This window comes from Letharia columbiana, assembly GCF_014066305.1.
Source record: "Letharia columbiana isolate WasteWater2 chromosome Unknown Sc0000023_s0, whole genome shotgun sequence".
Taxonomy (NCBI): domain Eukaryota; kingdom Fungi; phylum Ascomycota; class Lecanoromycetes; order Lecanorales; family Parmeliaceae; genus Letharia; species Letharia columbiana.
In genome coordinates, this window is record NW_023501064.1 from 186,008 (window position 1) to 200,272 (window position 14,265).

The 14,265-nt window shown below is 50.0% G+C and overlaps 5 protein-coding genes across 5 annotated transcripts; 4 read left to right on the forward strand and 1 right to left on the reverse strand.

Moving 5' to 3' along the window:
* Window positions 1–412: 412 nt before the first annotated feature.
* HO173_007146 (uncharacterized protein) lies at window positions 413–3,271 on the forward strand (the record flags this gene model as incomplete). Its single annotated transcript, XM_037309051.1, has 3 exons — window positions 413–3,032; window positions 3,079–3,186; window positions 3,258–3,271. 3 exons carry the CDS (start codon window positions 413–415, stop codon window positions 3,269–3,271), a joined length of 2,742 nt encoding a protein of 913 aa, XP_037163912.1.
* A 73-nt stretch (window positions 3,272–3,344) lies between these two features.
* Window positions 3,345–4,756, reverse strand: HO173_007147 (uncharacterized protein; the record flags this gene model as incomplete). Its single annotated transcript, XM_037309052.1, has 6 exons — window positions 3,345–3,893; window positions 3,948–4,142; window positions 4,192–4,372; window positions 4,426–4,496; window positions 4,551–4,617; window positions 4,668–4,756. 6 exons carry the CDS (start codon window positions 4,754–4,756, stop codon window positions 3,345–3,347), a joined length of 1,152 nt encoding a protein of 383 aa, XP_037163913.1.
* A 597-nt stretch (window positions 4,757–5,353) lies between these two features.
* On the forward strand, window positions 5,354–7,131 carry HO173_007148 (uncharacterized protein; the record flags this gene model as incomplete). The annotated part of the gene is made up of 6 exons (XM_037309053.1): window positions 5,354–5,430; window positions 5,486–5,564; window positions 5,618–5,811; window positions 5,868–6,361; window positions 6,416–6,555; window positions 6,610–7,131. The coding sequence occupies 6 exons, from the start codon at window positions 5,354–5,356 to the stop codon at window positions 7,129–7,131; spliced, it is 1,506 nt and encodes a 501-aa protein (XP_037163914.1).
* Window positions 7,132–8,495: 1,364 nt separating this feature from the next.
* On the forward strand, window positions 8,496–12,008 carry HO173_007149 (uncharacterized protein; the record flags this gene model as incomplete). The annotated part of the gene is made up of 9 exons (XM_037309054.1): window positions 8,496–8,498; window positions 8,547–8,612; window positions 8,664–8,722; window positions 8,781–8,799; window positions 8,857–8,922; window positions 8,989–9,091; window positions 9,146–9,162; window positions 9,218–10,839; window positions 10,889–12,008. The coding sequence occupies 9 exons, from the start codon at window positions 8,496–8,498 to the stop codon at window positions 12,006–12,008; spliced, it is 3,075 nt and encodes a 1,024-aa protein (XP_037163915.1).
* A 729-nt stretch (window positions 12,009–12,737) lies between these two features.
* On the forward strand, window positions 12,738–14,134 carry HO173_007150 (uncharacterized protein; the record flags this gene model as incomplete). Its single annotated transcript, XM_037309055.1, has 3 exons — window positions 12,738–12,765; window positions 12,823–12,969; window positions 13,035–14,134. The coding sequence occupies 3 exons, from the start codon at window positions 12,738–12,740 to the stop codon at window positions 14,132–14,134; spliced, it is 1,275 nt and encodes a 424-aa protein (XP_037163916.1).
* Window positions 14,135–14,265: the final 131 nt, after the last annotated feature.

Consider the following 14,265-nt stretch of genomic DNA (forward strand, 5'->3'; position numbering starts at 1 on the left):
CCTCACTTCGTCCGAATATTTCACTCCATAAAGCTCTAAATCGCGTTCCCTTCACCACGATTGTGACTTGCCCTTTATCTTGCTATTTTAAGGGTCGGTAGGAAATATATTAAATAAGTAAGTGCCATTAGACATTTCTTCTTCTGGATCGCTGCACCTGGGTATGAGCCCGGTATCGACGCTGTCATTTGGCGTGAGCAGCTGTCTGGCTAGTGGCCCACCACAGCCATGTCAGCTTGGCGCCGGCGAGGATGCTTGAATCCATAGAGAGCAAACAAGATTAGTTGCTCGGCGACGACTAAGCAAGACAGCTTGTTTCCCCTTTGACTCATCTTTTCATTTCAAAACAAATCCTGAATCATAACCCTCACTTCAACACGTCTTGCTGCTCCCATCTCATTGTCAAACCACTATGGCTCAACAGCCTGCCGCGAATGAGAGCATACCGCTCTTAGCTTCTGATCCGCTATACCCTACCATGGAGCAGCAGGTCGAGGGACGCAAATTTCACACAAATTCCATTTCACCGGGCTCAAACACCACCATCCAGCCCAGTATCGAGGGTGCTCACCTCTCGTCTTCTACTTTATCACGCTCGAGTATCAGAATGCAGCTTGATCACGAAGACGAGAGTACGCCACTCTTGCTCTCTGCATCACAGCACTCCGCTATGGAGCAGCAGCAGGAGGGACGCGGGCCCAATCCTCGCGCAACATTCAACTCACCACGCGTCGAGGATGAGAGCACGAAGCCTTTCTTTTCTAGCCCAATTCATACAGACATAGAGCAGCAACACGAGCACAGTCCATACTTACTTTCCACTTCAGGGGAACTCAGTCCCGATATTCAGCACAACGTCGGAGACGATACTGCTTCTAACGCCTTCGCGCAGCAGGCCGAGATACAGCAGCACCGTTCTTTCTCGCTTTCCGACCCAACGCAATCTACTATCATGCTTCGTCGAAGTGCCCATGCGGAGTCTGCATCCGCAGGTCGCAGTTCCGACGAGACTATGCAAAATGTGAATCCAAAACGCGTCAAACATCTCATCAGTCTTCTGGGCTTCGACGATCAACTTTCCGAGATGCTCTATAAGCTCGTCATTGCAACAGCCCCATTCCACAACACCGAATCACTACTCACGCCACCAGCCCCTGAAGAGAGCAACCCAAAAGCCGAGGCTCTTCGTGAGGCACTCGGCAACCTCATGTTTGCACCAGAGTCAGCCAGCCCCACCGGATCTCCCACAGCTACGACTGCGGAAGAGGGTTCCATAGCCGGCAATAGCACTGACAATCCCACCGGAGAGCTTCTCTTCGATGCCAATGCAGCTGAAAACCTTGGGTCATGTCCACTTGAACCATGCTCCGACCCACCTCCGATGCTTTGGTCCACCGCAGCAGCTGAAGAATCACTTGACCCCAACGCCGAGGATCCAACATATTTTACCGTTGCTGAGTTCATCAACACCATCGTCAAGAATAACATCCAAGTTGAGTCGGTCACCGAACAAGACTGGTGGATCGAGGAGGTACGCGTGGCCATCCTGAACCGCTTGAAGCTTGATGCCTCTGAAGAAGATCTCACGGCTGAAGAAGACTCGAAGGAAGTAGTGATGACTAAAGAAGAAGCAACCGAACAAGTCAAGGCCACAGCCACAGAAGATACTTCCAAATCAGATCTGCAGAGATGGAAGGAACAGGGTCCGGAAAATTGGCTAAAGGGGGATGACGGGACAGACATGAACGAAGAACAGATCGACGAGGAGTGTGCCCGATGGGACGCAATGGTCAGGAAGGCGAGGAACGAGAAAGAGGCAGAAGAGGCAGCGCTTTCGCTTGGCAAAGATCTCGATCTGAAAGATAAAGGTTTCTGGGAATTCGTGCGATCAAGCAAGCAGAAGGAGCAAACCCAAGGATCGATCTCGACTCACGGCCAGGACGAAAAGATCTCGGTCTCGACGCATGATCAGGATGAGAAGGCGAGTCAGAAGAAGAATAAGAAGGGAAGCAGAAAGAACAAGAACAAGAACAGGATGGCGAAGAAAAACGCCTTGAAGGGAGGAGATCCAGAGGACGTGTCTGAGGAAGTGCGTGACATGGGAACCTTTTCTAGATTCATGGATTTGCCAACACAAGTGAGGAACAAGGTGCTAGGCTTCGTGCTTGTGGTCCACCAGGAGCTCGTTCCTTACCACTACGTCAACGGCAAAGTCGTGAAGAATGTCGGATTGAGGAAGAAGCCGGAGCTGAACATCCTGCTGGCGCTGTGCTCGTCCAAGGATAAGGCGGTCAAGAAATGCCTGGATGATGCGAAGAACATCTTATACCGTGACAACACCTTCTCAATCCGCAAGCCGAACGACTTAATTCTGTTCCTAGGTACGATCGGAGGCGATAACGTTGCGAGGATGAAGATGGGCAAGAACCTGCTGTTGACGGATGCATTTTTCGACAAGAAACGTCGGTATGAGCTGGAAATGAAGTGGCTCGCACGTTGGGGCAAAGACTTGCTGTTTGCCATGAAAGGGCACAACATCTACAGATCAGACATTGCAGCTGAGAACTCGGAGGACGACCTTACCTGCGAGCCAACGGATATCGAAAAAGCACTCAAGAGCATGGTCGAAGTAATGAAGGATGAAGGAAAGATATACGAGACGTTGAAGGGGAATGATAATGGTAGCGGTAGCAGTCCTGTGCGTCTCCAGAGCCTAGACCTCGGCGAGAAATTCGATTCGTTGGCAGAACAGATCGAGACTATGGGTTTGGCCGTTGGCGATGGCATGGTCACGAAGTCCGAAACTACTAAGACACCCGAGACCGACGCACCAGACGAGGCTGTGGAGTCTATGAGTGAGAAATGGAAGCGGAAGGCGCGAGAGGCTGGGGAGAAAGTCAAGGACGAAGGCGACGCGAACCGATACGGCGAATTCTTCCTTGAGATGGTCACAAGTCTAGACGAAGAAGACGAGGACGACATTCTCAGCCAAGATTCTGGATTCTACACTCCATCGGTCTATAGTGAGCGCGGTAAGAACCCCACCTCCACTGCAAAGTAGTCAATTGACATGATCAGATGAGTCTGGAGAACGTGGGAAAGCGGCGAGCAAATCGACAGCAACTCTGGATTCTGACTCGGAGTTTGAGCGTGAGATGATGGCCTTTACGGATGAATTTCCTCCTGGTACGTACTTCACTCTAATTTACAAGTACTTCTTCGGTCCGTTAGCCTTCCGTCGCTTATATATGACATAGGAGCCAGCGAGTAGGATCTGACATCCCAGAAAGACGAAAAGCAAAAGACCCATTCGGGGCCCTTTCGTGGTAATTACTGTTCTCGTATTAGCTTCGCAGTATAACTAGAGGCCTACAATTAGGCAGTGTTAGCGAATACATACTATCACTCATATGCTTGGGCAACCCTTCCACAAGGCTGCTGTGAGAATCCTTGAGAGTGCTCTGTAAACTAGAAAACTGTCCTTGATAGTCGCGCACGGTCTTTTCAATGCCTTGTAATCTCTGATCCATGGAACTGAGCCTGTCTGCGGCTATGACGTTACGTGAAAGCTCTAAGTGTCTGCCCTCTGACTTCTCAGCAAGTTGCTTGACTTCTTGAAACAAGCTGTCTATTGATTGGGCCATTGTTTGTAACCGATTTTGGAGTTCATTGAATTGAGCGTCTGACGGGGCAGTGGGGGGAGCCTGAGCCTCAGGCGGTGGTGCATTGCCACGATTATCCGGCTGTCCCACTGGGGGAGGCTGCGCACGGCGAGGCTCCTCTCGAGTGATCGATCTTGAGGTAAAAAGGTTGAATTTGTAAACCTCAAAGGAATCCGCAGTCTCAGCCGAGGCAGCCGTAAGACCAAAGTAGTAGTCAGGAGGCATTTTGACCTATCATACGCCGTCAGCAATGATTGTAGAAAGTCTCTAAGATGTGCAATAGACCTTGTCCGTCGAGAAGCAGAGCTTGTTGTCCACTATGATCTCGAACGCGTTGCCCTCCTGCTTGATTTGAAGCTTGGTCGGTCGACCCAGATTTCGGTAGGAATAATCGCAGTGGCCGAAAGCCAGTGAGTCTACTGAATGGTAGTTCTTGTAGTCGAGAGTGCCATCATTCATGAATCCCCGAATGCCTCCACCCTAGCGACTTTAGCATGTATAGGCATTGGTTCCGTGGAGAGAACCAAACCTTTCCACCATACGGATCGATCACCAGAACCATCCCGTCAAAATTGCCAACGGTGTATATACTCGACGTTCCAATATTCATCCGACCGTCCTTAGCGTACCATAACTGTAAATTTCCGCCTCCTCGTTCAGGGCCTGTGGCTCGGAATTCAAGTTCGGCAACCCACTCTGACTGTGAGACCCTAACGAGAACGTTAGCACAATCATCATGCATTTAGTGGAGGCTACCACCTACATGGCCTCTGCCCACAGAGCTCCTCTTTGATTGCCAGGGTATGGGGGCGTCAGGATTATTTTATCAGACAACTGTCTCCGTCAGTTGACGAGCATGATAAACTTTCCGAATCTCTCCAAACGCACCAGCTGAGGAATTTGTCCCTCCCCCAATGTGTGCCAGCCAGATACTGCATCATTTTTCGAGGATATTCTATTACGCGATCAACACACATAGACTGCGGGTTCATGGCGACTTCTTACTGATCATTCTGTCCAAAACTGGAGCTCTCAACCAAGTACTGCGCCGATGCTGATGCCGCTAATAGAGACAAAAAGCAAAGAAAATGCATGATGCCGAGAAGGCAACGACCAGAGCGTCAGGGGCTCGGGCTTGGGAAGCAGACCCGAAGATATCCGCGTAGGAAGGTATTCGGTGGGCGACTAGTTGTACCAAATGCCTTGTACCGTACTGCAAGACCGAGAGGAGCTTCAACAATTGTCTTGCGTTATGGTTCGGGTTTTCTTGAGGCCAGCACACTTCTCGTAATGCTAGCGGCGGTCAAGCCCAGAACAATGGCGACAAGGCAGATACGAAGTTCTCGGGCAATGGATAGAGTAGAAGGAGATAAGTCGATGGAATGTTTGATGTTCAATGTTGAGAAGGCTATGACATGCCTCACCGCGACATCAGAGAGGTCCATTTTGACAAAGAATTCAGGAGGTCCAGGTGTCATTTGGCCCATTGGTCCATTACTTAGTGACAAGGTAGCTGTTTCAGGTCAGCCCCCTCGGCCAACGGCCGTGAACTATTTTAGCTTTGCCGAGCGTTTATATGCTTACCTTAAAGACTAAAATACCTTCCCCTAAGGTACCCCTCCTCTCTTGTCCAACTACTCTATTCATTGTGACTCTGTGAAGGGAGAAACCCCTTCAACAGCAATGCCTCCATGGCCGATCTATACCCATCCATAACACAGACTGCTGTCCTCGCGACAGCACTGAAGGTTCTCCTTTGGCCCGCATAGTGCGTTAACTTCTGTATGCAAACATCACCCCATATGAGGCTAATGCAGGTCCAGCAAATCCACAGACTTCGAGGTCCACCGCAATTGGCTTGCTATCACCAACTCATTGCCGGTCAAGGATTGGTACTATGAAGTAATGTCGTCGTCTGATCCACTCTAAGTTACAACACTGACGAGGCTTGCCAGACAACTTCCGAGTGGACACTCGACTACCCCCCCTTCTTTGCCTACTTCGAATGGCTCCTCTCCCAGGCTGCCTACTATGTGGACCCTGCCATGCTGAAGATTGAGAATCTGCAGTATCAAAATTGGCAGACCGTATATTTCCAACGCTCAACAGTCATGGCAACGGATCTGATGCTAGCATTTGCATTATATAAGTACGATTGCCAAGGTCACAAGAAGCAATAAATTCGAGGCTGATGTTTTGCGCTAGACATGTTCAAGCATCCCCCACAGCTCTGCAGAAAAATTCTCATGCGGTAGCCATCTCAATCCTATTATCTCCGGCGCTCCTGATCATCGACCACATTCATTTCCAGTATAATGGCTTCCTGTACGGCATCCTCATACTCTCCATGGTCTCGGCTCGAAAGCAGTCCACCATGCTGCTCGGGGGACTCTTGTTTGCCGCACTACTCTGCTTCAAGCACATATATCTCTATCTCGCGCCCGCGTACTTTATGTATCTGCTGCGAGCATACTGCCTGAGCCAAAAGTCAATGTTTCGAATCCGCTTTGGCAACTGCGTCAAGCTGGCGTCAGGACTTGTCAGTATTTTTGGGGCCGCTTTTGGACCCTTTTGGTACCTGGCCCAAGAGGATCAAGTCTTAAGCCGACTGTTTCCGTTCTCACGGGGATTGTGTCATGCTTACTGGGCGCCCAATGTGTGGGCTATGTACTCGTTCACTGATAGGGTTCTCATCTACGGTTAGTGTGCAGCAAAGAGGTCGGGCTTCTCTACTATAAGCTTACGATGTTCAGTCGCGCCGAAGGTGGGGTTGCCAGTCGATCAAGCTGCGCTGAACAGCGTCACCCGAGGACTCGTTGGAGACTCCTCTTTTGCAGTCCTCCCCAACATATCACCCAAGACTACCTTCCTCCTAACTTTGTTCTTCCAAACAGTGAGACCATACCTCAATAATCCTCTCTGTATATCGATGACTAACCGTCAACAGCTATGTCTGGTTAAGCTCTTCTTCCAGCCAACATGGGAGACCTTCGTCGGAGCTGTGACTCTGTGTGGCTACGCATCCTTCCTCTTTGGATGGCATGTCCACGAAAAGGCCATCCTTTTGGTGATTATACCGTTCAGCTTGCTAGCGTTAAAAGACCGTCGGTACCTTAGCGCGTTCCGACCTTTGGCCGTTGCCGGGCATGTGTCTCTGTTTCCATTGTTATTCACGGCCGCAGAGTTCCCAGTGAAGGCTGTGTATACGGTCTTTTGGTTGATACTTTTTCTGCTGGTGTTTGATCGGCTGGCGCCAGTCTCGTCCCGACCCCGAGTTTTCCTGCTTGACAGGTTTTCCCTTCTCTATATCACTGTGTCTATTCCCCTTGTCATCTATTGTTCACTCATTCACCAGCTTTCCTTCGGGCCAAAATATGAATTTCTGCCGTTGATGTTCACAAGCTCGTATTCGGCAATAGGGGTTGTGGGCAGCTGGATCGGATTTTCTGTTGTGTACTTCACTTTATAGTGCTCAGATACCCCATTAGCAGGACAGTAGTTTGTACTTGTGTGAAGGCGATAATCAATATTCTTCCGAACGACTACCAATGTTCCACTTGAAATTGATAAAAAATTGCCTTACGCTCTGAGCCGCAAACCGATTGAGAAATCTCGATAGAGATCATTGGTAATCATACTAATGCCAAGTCTGCTGTAAATTTCCTTCTGAGTGCTAATTCTCTCTTGGCCACCTCCCTGCATGTGGAGGAGAGCGAGGGATCCATGCCGCAAATCGATTGCATTGCTGCCTGGAAATATGCCGTTGGCCCATCATGCCATCAAATGAACGCGACTGCGGGAAATCTACACCGTGATGGCTATAGAATGATTCCATCAAATAGACGTCCAGTAGCAGGGGAGGAAGCGCCAGATGGTTTGGAACCAACGTGCTCAAAAGATAGGAAAATCAAATGCAACAGGCACGGAGGCTACCCACATAAGACGACGATGTTGGGTCCATGAGAATCCTTTTTTTCTAACGATATCAGGAGTCGACGAGGTCCTAAATCTCCCAGCACTGGAGAGAGTGTAACGAGTTCAAATATGAGCACATTGCGTTGGATGGCGCCGCTGCAGAGTAAAGAGAATTGTAAGTGGGAAGAAGGAGAAAGAGGGGGGGAATCCGGGAGAGATAGATGCAGCTAGCATCATGACTCAACTCACGAAAACGACAAACAAGTATTATACCGCAATGTTCAATCGCTGGCTTTGCGATTCTCTCTGAGCCTCGGAGGGGTTATCGTGGGAATTCGCGTAGTACTGTTCAAATGTAACATTCTTCTTATGATATTACTCGTTCAAGTGTCGATGGGTGTTTACCTATTTGACGGTAAAATCATATCACTAGCGCTGAGTCTATTCACTTAGTCTGCAGTCGAACCTTATGTCACCTTGCCCGAATAGTTCTTCATGGGCAAATTCCACTCTCTTTTTTCCCACTTCCGCTACCGACCACATCTCCTCTTCACCATTCGACCTCTTCTCAACCACCAACTCCCCGCCATCGACTCCATCTAACACTGGCCCGAAAACACGTCCAAAGGCATCAAGACGCGTGGATATCGTCTTTGTAAACCCCTTAGCGTCATATTGCACGTGGTTTGGTTGCCTTTTTGCCCTCGTTGACGGGGCGCTCAAAAAGGCCCATAAGTCCTCTGCAACCCCTTCTCAATCTTCCAACATTGGTCAAAACATCAGAACCTGTCTTGCGCAACCGTATTTCGTACATTACCTTGGGCCCCAGTCCCCCTGGTCAGAGGTTTGATATAAGACCATTGGGGCCCCAGCACGTTTTGACACAAGGGGCGGTTCCTCTTCCGCCTATCCGACAGAATGGTAGACTCACTTCCTTTGTACCTACGATTCATAAACTAAGTTTACGAGGTTCTTTTCAAGCGAAAACCCGTTCAATACGCTGCGCTGCCTACATACATTACGGATGACTCGGAGGTAGATTTGGCCAGGGCCTAGGAGTTTTCATATTGCTGACTTTATTTCAAGGTTTGGTCCATAGAAGAAACGGGCGAGGTTTTCACCAGTTATGAGGAATACTTGAAACGGTAAGGTCATGCGTTGGCTTCCTGTCCATTGCTTTGAACTAATCATCGGGCTACCTAGTATCGATTACTACAAGCAAGTGGGTCTATTCTTTACCTTCTTGCCAACCGCTTTATCATATTGACCGGTGAATTAGAAGCGTTTCGTCTGCGAAATCACGGGACATTCGGGACTAAGTTTCAAGGAAGCACTCAGGAGTGAGGTAGGTCTCGTCCTTGTCCCTCATTGCCCTACATGATAGGTGTCGTTCGTTCACTGACATGAGCAGCTGGATGCCTCGGATGAGGTTGACGACGAGTTCCCTGATGCATTGAGGGAGCCGATCCTGCGAAAAGTACAGTTCCAACAAATATCAAGGATAGATAATCTAGGCAAGCATTGCACTCTTCATCTCCAGGAACCTGATCCTAACAGCCTTCAACTAGTTGACTATACCTACGAGGTACGGCCTCGCTACGCACGTCCAATTCTAGAAGGTTGCTAATCAATGACTGTAGGAGTTTAAGCGGGATTTCTACCCAGGGGAAATTGTCACAATCACACTTGGTGAAGATCGTTTTACTGGCTTCATCCGTGAAAAGACCAAGTTCCCTGAGCTAGCTCGGCCAGATGGCACCCTAGAGCGGAAAGCATATGCACGATATTTTTGCTATCTTGACGAAAGACAAGGTGAGGAAGCACTGGTCGATGAAGACCAGATTGCCCGTGAACGAAAGACCTTCACCAAGCAGAGGCTTCGATCGTTTCTGAAGAATAGCGTCACACGTGAGGCATGGACAGGAGCACCTTGGCTTGTCAAACCAAGACTCGCTGAGGAGTACCGAATCAGCACAACTATCCCCGACTGGCTTACCCATGACCACCAATCAAAACAGAGAAAAATCAACCCTTCCTCTGGCAAAAAAGGTGAATACGAAGGTCTCACCCTTAATCTATACGGTGCTCGCCACAGCCTTCCATTGCTCAAACCGAAGGGAAGCAAAGGCAAGAATGCTCAGGATGACATGCAGCGTTGGAGGCAGGAACAATATGCTGAATATCAACGCTCTACAGTTAGCAACCCGGATTTCAGGATTGCACCGCAAGGCCAGCCGACTCAATTTAACCAATTCCAAGCCGGACCTCCACATGGGTTTCGCATGGTCCAGGGTTTTCAACCAATCGCCGCCAAAGGTCAGCCAAAGCCTGCACCACCACCGCCTCCACCGAAGTACCCCATCGAGGACCTTGAGATACCTCCTGTTCGTGATGGGACTCATCGCCCGCCACTCAAGTTTCTCTCAGAGAGCACTCCAAGTCTCAACAGAGTGTCTGAAGGCGCTGGAAGTGGTATAGCGATGGAATCTGTCGGGCTAATTTTAGAGACCTGGGACACCTTAAATGTCTACTGCGAAGTTTTTCAGCTTGACTCTTTTACGTTCGATGACTATGTCGAAGCTTTGCGAATTACGTCTGAAGACGTTCATTGTGAGCTTCTCGTAGAGATACATTGCGCCGTGCTCAAGAAGCTGGTGAATGACTCAAACGACAAGAATGGCCAGGTTCAGATCTCACTGCCATACCAAGTCGAAAGCGAGGAAGAAGAATCCGTCCAGGAAAGTAGCGCTCAACCCTCGCCTACACCAGAGCCTGAAATTAAACCGCCAGCGCGATCTACGCGCGGTAGTCTTGCAAAATCGGAAGCGGCAGAGCTGAAGCAAGCTGCCAACGGGAACGAAGCGTCCCCCGCCAACGTGAAAGTCCACCGAGCGGTAGAGATGGATCATTCAATGCGGGGCTACGACTGGAAAATGCGACTTCGAAAGCGTGACTTCTCCAGTGGTCACTGGGTAGTGATCGTTGTAGGTCTTCTGAATCAGCTATCGAGTAGTCCTCGCCTCACGGAAAGCTGCAACGAGATCCTGAGGCACTTAGCCCCTCTCGATAAGGACGCAACGCCAGAAATTGCGTCTGCGCAGTATCAAACCCTTGATATCAACCTTCGCACCCGGATACTTCAGATCCTTTGCATGAAGTCCGTGGAAACCAAAGCGATCCGACAGTACATGGAGGACTGCAGCGCCCAGATGACAGAGCATCGAAAAGAGAAAAACGAAGTTCAAAGAAGTCGTAAAGCAGCGTGAGTATCCCTTGTAGTACGCCATCTATTACATGCTGATCGTTTGCAGAGTGGAAGAGCTACGGGTGTTACATGAGGAGCGTAAGACTTTGCAACCAGAAAGCATTTCAGCATCTCCTCCCGCAGAACTTGAGGAACTATCAGAGTTGAAAATGGAACCAGATGAGGAAGAGCCTGCAGACGAGGATGAAGTCATGGACTCCGACGAGGAGGAACCTCATCAAGGACGCACCCTCCGTCGAGCTAACGATAGAGCGGCAGCACGCAAAAAAAAGCAGAGAGAAGAAAAGGAGAGGAAAGAAACGGCGCAAGCTGAGAAGGCAAAGAAGCCGTCAAAGCAGGAGAAGCAATATGACAAAGTATTAAAAAAGATCGAAGAGGTGAAGGAGAAGATTAAGGAGTTCGAAGAAGAAGTTCACACTCTCGAAAACGACCTTCGGGAAGCCGATTGCCCCAGAACTAGAGTACTTGGAAAAGATCGCTTCTGGAACCGCTACTACTGGATGGAACGCAACGCCATGCCATATGCGGGCCTACCCGATAGCTCCACTGCCGACGCTGGATACGCAAACGGATGTCTATGGGTACAGGGACCCGACGATCTTGAACGTGAAGGTTTTATAGAATTGTCTCCGGCCGAGAACGAGCAATACCGGCGAGCGTTCCAGATGACAGTACCAGAACGAAAGATGATTGAGGAGGGCGATACTCATACCTTCACCGCCAGACAGTGGGGCTATTACGACGACCCCGACCATTTCGATATGCTCATCGGATGGCTCGATGTTCGCGGGGTACGCGAACTCAAACTTCGCAAGGAACTTCAAGCCCAGAGAGAAAAGATCTGCCTTCACATGACGAAACGTCATGAGTATTTGAGCATGGACGAGAAGAAGTCCGAAGCCAGTGAGCCTACGACGAGAGTATCAACGCGCACCAAGACATATGTAGACTCAACCGGCCACCGATGCTTAGCGTGGAAGAACAACACTGCCATCACCGAGATCGGCCACCTTCACTCGGAACCAAAGCCGCCAGCATACAAGAAGCAAAAGGGAGTAGCTCAAAAGAAAGCTCTCATCGTCGAGGAGGAGGAGCCCCGGCAAACACGCGCCACTAATCGTCAAGGCAAGGTGCCAACTCGTCAAGGGACCCGATACAACTTTTAATCAGCTCCTTGAGAGACAAGTACAGAAGCTCCATAGGCACGGGCGGGCCTTTGCTCATCACGAAATTAGGATGCCGCACAGTATGATCAATCCATCGCGATGGAGATTGGCTAAAAGCCGTCGCTCACCATAGGCAATAACGTCTTTCGACATTTCTGGCTCAATTGCAGGCATGCATCATTTCCCGCATCATCAATGGTATCTAAGATTAGCGTTGCACGGAGCTGGGGAAAGACAGGATTGACAATGCTTGGCGTCTCACTTGGTTTCCTTTTGCAATTAGCTTGCCTTACTCTGTAAATGCTTGATATCATTATCTTAAAGTAATTCATGAGAAAACAAATCCTCGTGGTTTGAGAGCATGCGCGCTTCGGTGTCGTTTAAATAGAAGGTAATTTTTACCTTTTTTTTATCTTTAGGCCATTGACTCTTGCGTTGGCCTTTGCGTCCTGTATAGTTGATGGAGATTTGGTAGGAATTTGATAGATTTGGGTGGGGGAAATTCTTTTATTCATGCGCGCTAAAGCGCCCTCCTTCGGTACTTTATCTTCGTCAATATCGGGCCGATGATGATCCGGTATCTCAGCCCTACTCATATTAAAGTTGACCGAGGGGACCTTGTTGCCCTTCCACCTTGTGAATAATTCGCCCAGCATGCAGAGCGGTGTTGCCGGCGCATAGATTACCTACAAATCCCCTGTCCTAAGTTTACGATCACTCTTCATCGGAATGGCTTCTACGGAGCCCAGCCGCAGAGGTATGTGCAAGCGTCACCTAGATCATCCCCAGAGAATAGCTCACAGTGAATGCACAGCATCCATAGCTTCGAGCTCCGAAGTGAGCTTGGTAGACCTAGCTGCCGGCAAGAATTCGGTACTCAAGAAGGATAAGTCCACTGGAGGAGTGAAGTTGAAGAAGTCGATTGCGAAGAAAACAAAACCCAAGGATACTGAGAGCAATGGTGAGTCGCGACCAGATCAGTGCACCTTTTATCGAACCATTGCTTCTCTAAAAATGTTTCACCAGGGACGAAGACAGGTGGCAATACTCGAAGTCCTTCTCCAGATTCCCCAGCCGTAAATGGCACCGGATCGAAAGCTGGAGACATTCAAGGCCTCGCCAAGTGCTACTACTGCAAGAAACCTTTGCCCGAGTCCGCCGTCGCTTCTCATGCCCAACTATGCGATAAGAGGAAAGAGACAAATCGTAAGAAGAAGGAAGCAAAAGAAGCCAAGGCCAAGGATGCCAAAGCGAAGGAAGCTGCCGAAGAGAAAGACAAAGACGGTGACTCCGTAATGGGCGAATCCATAACGGCCGGCCAACGTGATCTCGAAGCGGGGGAAGGCGGCAGCGGGTCCACCAAAAAGCCACCCAAGAAGTCTGCCTCCAAAGCCTCTGTCGACGGTCCCAAGAAATCCAAGAAGCGGAAAGCAGACGGCGAAGGCGACAAAGAGCCTAAGAAAAAGAAACTCAAAAAAGACGAGCCTCCTAAGCCCAAGCTCCCCAAACCCAAAGGACCCGTAAATGTCGAGCGGCAATGCGGCGTCATGCTACCGAACGGCGGTTGCTGCGCTCGCTCTCTAACCTGCAAATCCCACAGCATGGGCGCCAAACGTTCAGTCCCTGGCCGCAGTCTACCATACGATCAGCTGCTGGCTATGTATCAGAAGCAGAACCAGGCGAAGATTCAAAAAGCGGCATTGGAGGCGAAGGCGCCGCTGCTGGACGATGGGCCGCCGGAGGGGCCGGTCGATAGTGATGAGGAGAAGGATACGGTGATGGCTGCGATTGCGAGGGTGAGGCCGATGCCGTTGGACCAGCACGTCTTTGTGCCGACTGCGATGAAGTATAAGCATATTCGGATGAAGGAGATGTTAGGGAATGCCTTGGGGTCCAGGGGGTCGGGAGGAGGGGGGTTGTTTGGGGGAGGGAATAGGGAGCAGGGGGTCTCTGATGGCGCCATGCCGGGTCCTCCGGCGGTGGGTGCTGGTGGCGAAAACATGACTGGGGAGGGGCCGTCGAGGAAACCGAGTCTGGCTCAGCAGGCGCAGGGGAGAACAGCTGGTGGAAGTACAGCGGTGGCGCCTGTGAGGAAGGCAAGTGTTGCCAGCGCTGGGAATGCATAAAGGCTTGAGATAACGGGGTAATGGGATTAAGCCTTCATCATGTCTTGAAGAGAATGATCTGGGATGTTAAGGGCGCAGAGGTGTCAGGGAAGATACCCACGGTCGCTTGCATTTGCTTTGCCTCATGCCTG